Source organism: Nanorana parkeri, unplaced genomic scaffold, assembly GCF_000935625.1.
Source record: "Nanorana parkeri isolate BGI_ZX_2015 unplaced genomic scaffold, ASM93562v1 scaffold1775, whole genome shotgun sequence".
In the NCBI taxonomy this organism is placed as follows: Eukaryota; Metazoa; Chordata; class Amphibia; order Anura; family Dicroglossidae; genus Nanorana; species Nanorana parkeri.
Genome location: NW_017308043.1, coordinates 279,745 through 283,516, shown reverse-complemented (window position 1 = coordinate 283,516; position 3,772 = coordinate 279,745). Strand labels below are relative to the sequence as shown.

General features: G+C 40.9%; 1 protein-coding gene across 1 annotated transcript in view; it reads left to right on the top strand.

Moving 5' to 3' along the window:
• Window positions 1-1,978, top strand: part of PTRH2 (peptidyl-tRNA hydrolase 2) — a 4,463-nt gene extending 2,485 nt beyond the window's left edge. The window contains exon 2 of the mRNA XM_018571529.1: window positions 1,409-1,978. Coding sequence (XP_018427031.1) covers window positions 1,419-1,934 — 516 coding nt within the window. The 5' untranslated portion in view covers window positions 1,409-1,418 and the 3' untranslated portion in view covers window positions 1,935-1,978. The remainder of the gene's footprint in view (window positions 1-1,408) is intronic.
• The last annotated feature ends 1,794 nt before the right edge of the window (window positions 1,979-3,772 follow it).

The following is a 3,772-nucleotide window of genomic DNA, read 5'->3' as shown; positions in this document are numbered from 1 at the left end:
ATTTTTGTTTTCTTTTTCTTGCTCTGGAAAAGTGAGAGGTGATCTCTGGTTGCCATAAGCAACTTGTAAATACCTTTTTGTAGGGATGCACTGATACCATTTTTTCCAGACTGACTAAAAGTACCAATACTTTTCCTTAAGAACTCACTGATGCTAATTACCAAAACCTTTTTTTGTGTGTCATGACCGTTTTTCTAAAACAGTGGAGCACAAGGGCCCAGTTACAGCTGCAACTGCTGCTACCCTGGTAGTTCTGCCACTGACTCCAAGCTGTAGTGGGACTACAAATCTCTGCAATACATTATACAGCAATGGTGAATGGCACCGGCTATAGAGGATTAGAAATCCCAGCTATACATTATACAGCAATGCAGAATACCATCAGCTATAGAGGCCTACAAATCCCAACAATACATTACTCAGCAATGCAGAAAAATACCTTCCACTATAGAGGACTACAAATCCTGGCAATACAGCAATGTAGAATACCATCAGCTGTAGAGGACTAGAAATCCCAACAATACATTATACAGCAATACAGAATGGCTCCAGCTATAGAGAACTACAAATCTCAGCAAAGTAGAATAAGGAGAGAGAGATGTGCGGGCCATGGAAGCACTGTAAACATGTGCCATGATTCCCAAGAAAGCTGTTGAGGTCCTTGGCAAACAGGGGACCTAAGGCAGCCACTTCCATTTGGAAATTTAAAGTGCTGGTATCGGTTTTTAGTATCAGGCATTTTCACAAGTACAATTTTATGTGAAAATGCCCGGTATCCGGGTATTCCCTACTTTTTTTCATTATTACCAGTCCACCGCTTGATGCTTTCCTTTCCAGCATTGTCCCATCACTGCTTCTTCATCAGAGCCACCACCAGAATACCCGGTGTCAGCTGGTGTTGAATCTCAGGGAGTGAAATTATGCCACCCCCGCTCTCATCTCACTGTAGTAGGGCCTGGCGATTGTCAGCTAGGTCTAGGAAATGCATCATGGAAGTGGATCACATGTTTCCCCATACTTGGAAGCACCATGTGTTTTGCAGCAATAGACACAGAGCTTCAGGGGAGTACTGAAAAGTTGAGTATAAGGTGGTTGGCCTTTAAAGAGACCCTGTCATTTTGTCCTGAATGGGTAAGGCGACAGGGTCTTTTTAGGGTTCTTGCACTTTTATTAATATAAATGTTTACATACCTCCTCCATTAATGGCCTGTGTTCTACAAAGATATTGTGATGTAAAATGTGTGTGTAATATGTTCTACAAAAGACTGCCTCTTAATTATTATAATGTAGATAAAGATGAGATCACATTTTAGTCAAGCCAAAATCCAGGGCATTCCTAAGGTTCACTGTTTTCCTGACAACCATATTTATTTTAAGGCTGTAATACATTTTGTATGCTTTGTTGCAGGTGATTGAAGATGGATTACATCACTAACCCTGGTACTCTGTCATTGGCAGCAGGAATAGCCTGCGGTTTTATACTAGGCTGGAGCCTGCGTGGTCAAATTGGCCGTTCAAGGAATGTAACAAATGTAACAGGAAGCGATGCGGGAAGTGAAGCAAGTGTGATGGGAGAGAGCGGCGAATTCAAGATGGTACTGGTCGTCCGAAACGATCTGAAGATGGGAAAAGGAAAAGTTGCTGCACAGTGTTCACATGCTGCAGTATCCGCTTACAAGCAGCTCATTAAGAGAAATCCCGAATTACTTAAGCAGTGGGAATATTGTGGTCAGCCCAAAGTAGTACTGAAAGCTACGGATGAAGATGCTCTGGTTGAGCTTCTCACCCAGGCAAAGCAGCTGGGACTAGCTATTAGTCTGATTCAGGATGCAGGTCGCACACAAATAGCACCAGGATCAAGAACTGTACTTGGGGTGGGACCCGGTCCTAGCGATTTAGTTGATAAAGTAACGGGACATTTAAAGCTCTATTGAGGTTTATTTTGCTTAATAAAACAGGAAAAGAAACCTAATTTGTCTTTTATTTATTTGTTTACAGTTTTTTATACGTGAAGGCAGTATATATATAATTGTTCCATATTGACATACAAAGTCTCTTTGTAACCAAAAAGGGCGTCTGTTGTGAGACCCACAGCCCACACTTTTGCATATTTTGACTCATGCATGTCAAATAGGATTTGAGCTTTCAGTTTGGAGAATACCAATGAAAGATGGCTGCTGCATACTTTGTATACTGCTACTGCAGTTTGCTGGGGTGCCTTGTAGTACAGATGTTCCTCACTTACCGACTTACCTGTTTTGCGACCACTCGCACTTACGATGGACCGCCGATCGACCTCCGACCTTGCGCGTCAGCGTGACGTGTCCCCGGCGGAAGTGACATCCTCCGATCTTCACTGCAGGTCCCGGTAAGTATTTCCATTGCCCGATGTACAGTACACTGTTCGGTACTGTACATCTGCAATGCTATACAGTTCTGTACTAATGCAGTACAGTACTGTATAGAGTTCCTCACTTAACGACCAATCCGTTTAACGACCTGGTCGTAGGAACGGAACTCGGTCGTTAAGTGAGGAATACCTGTATTGTAGTTTCTACATTACTTTACCTTTTTCAGAAAATGTAGTCGAGTTTCATTTTTGAACACAAGTTAGTACACTATCTTTCTCGCCACCTATCTGTTGTAAAATGTTCTTGCACTCCTTATTATACTGCCTGTCCAATGGTATTCTCTGAAAAATGGCCAGGAAATCATACATTCTGCCAGGGTATGTAAACTTATGAGCACAAGTGTACATCCAATACAAAAAATGTACATACCTATATCAGTGAAGATCATATCGGAGACATAGAAAGGCCATTCTACAGACCATTGGAATTAAATAACATTGAGAACAACATAAGAGAGCAGACAGAAGTGTGTTTATATCATAAAACGTTTTTCCAGTCATATGAACAAGTTCAAGATATCAAAAAAATTTATGCTTTGCATGGGCCACCAACAAGAGCATTAGTCACAGACCATGAATTAAATGGTCCAATCAAGTATCCGTCTAGAGGGTTACAGGGAGAGAATTTCAAAGATTACCTGTCCCATATTTTATATTTGTTTTCACAGCCCTGATGTTTAAAGCTTATTTGATTTTTAATAAGGCAGCAGACTACATAGAGTATTCTTTACTGTCCCACAAATGACACTCAATTGTATTGGGAACAGCAGCATTTCCCGGAGTAAAGGTATTCACACAAAAGCAACATCATTTTTACCTGTGCAGTGCATTGTTGTACACCTTGTTTAGCTTTTTCCCACTAGTACAGTAATTACTTTTCATGATACTAACTTACCACCTGATTTATTTAGGATAGCCCTGCAGTACAGCCATTTTAGCATAACCCATTTCTCAACCCGTACCAGCATAAAAAGAAGCCATGTGTATTACATGGCAAGTGATGTAAAGAATGGGTTACACTAATGACAACGGGGAAATTTATCAAAACTGGAACAGATTTGCACTGCAAACAATCCGATTCTATCTCTCATTTTAAAATCTTACCTGAGCAAACTGATGAGAGCTGCTGATTGGTTGCCGTGGGCAACTTCTCCAGATTCTGTTTGCTCCAGTTTTAATAAATTCAGCAATTCACAATGTTCAGCGACTAGCATAGTATATAACAATGTATGATCTGAGCGAGAAATAATGGATTTCAAGCTCTCTGGCTGAGATCTCCAACCTCTGATACGGCTCATAGTAGTGATGTCAGTTTCAATTTGAGTAGAGATAGAAGAGTGTAAAAATGTTAAAGAAGGAGGG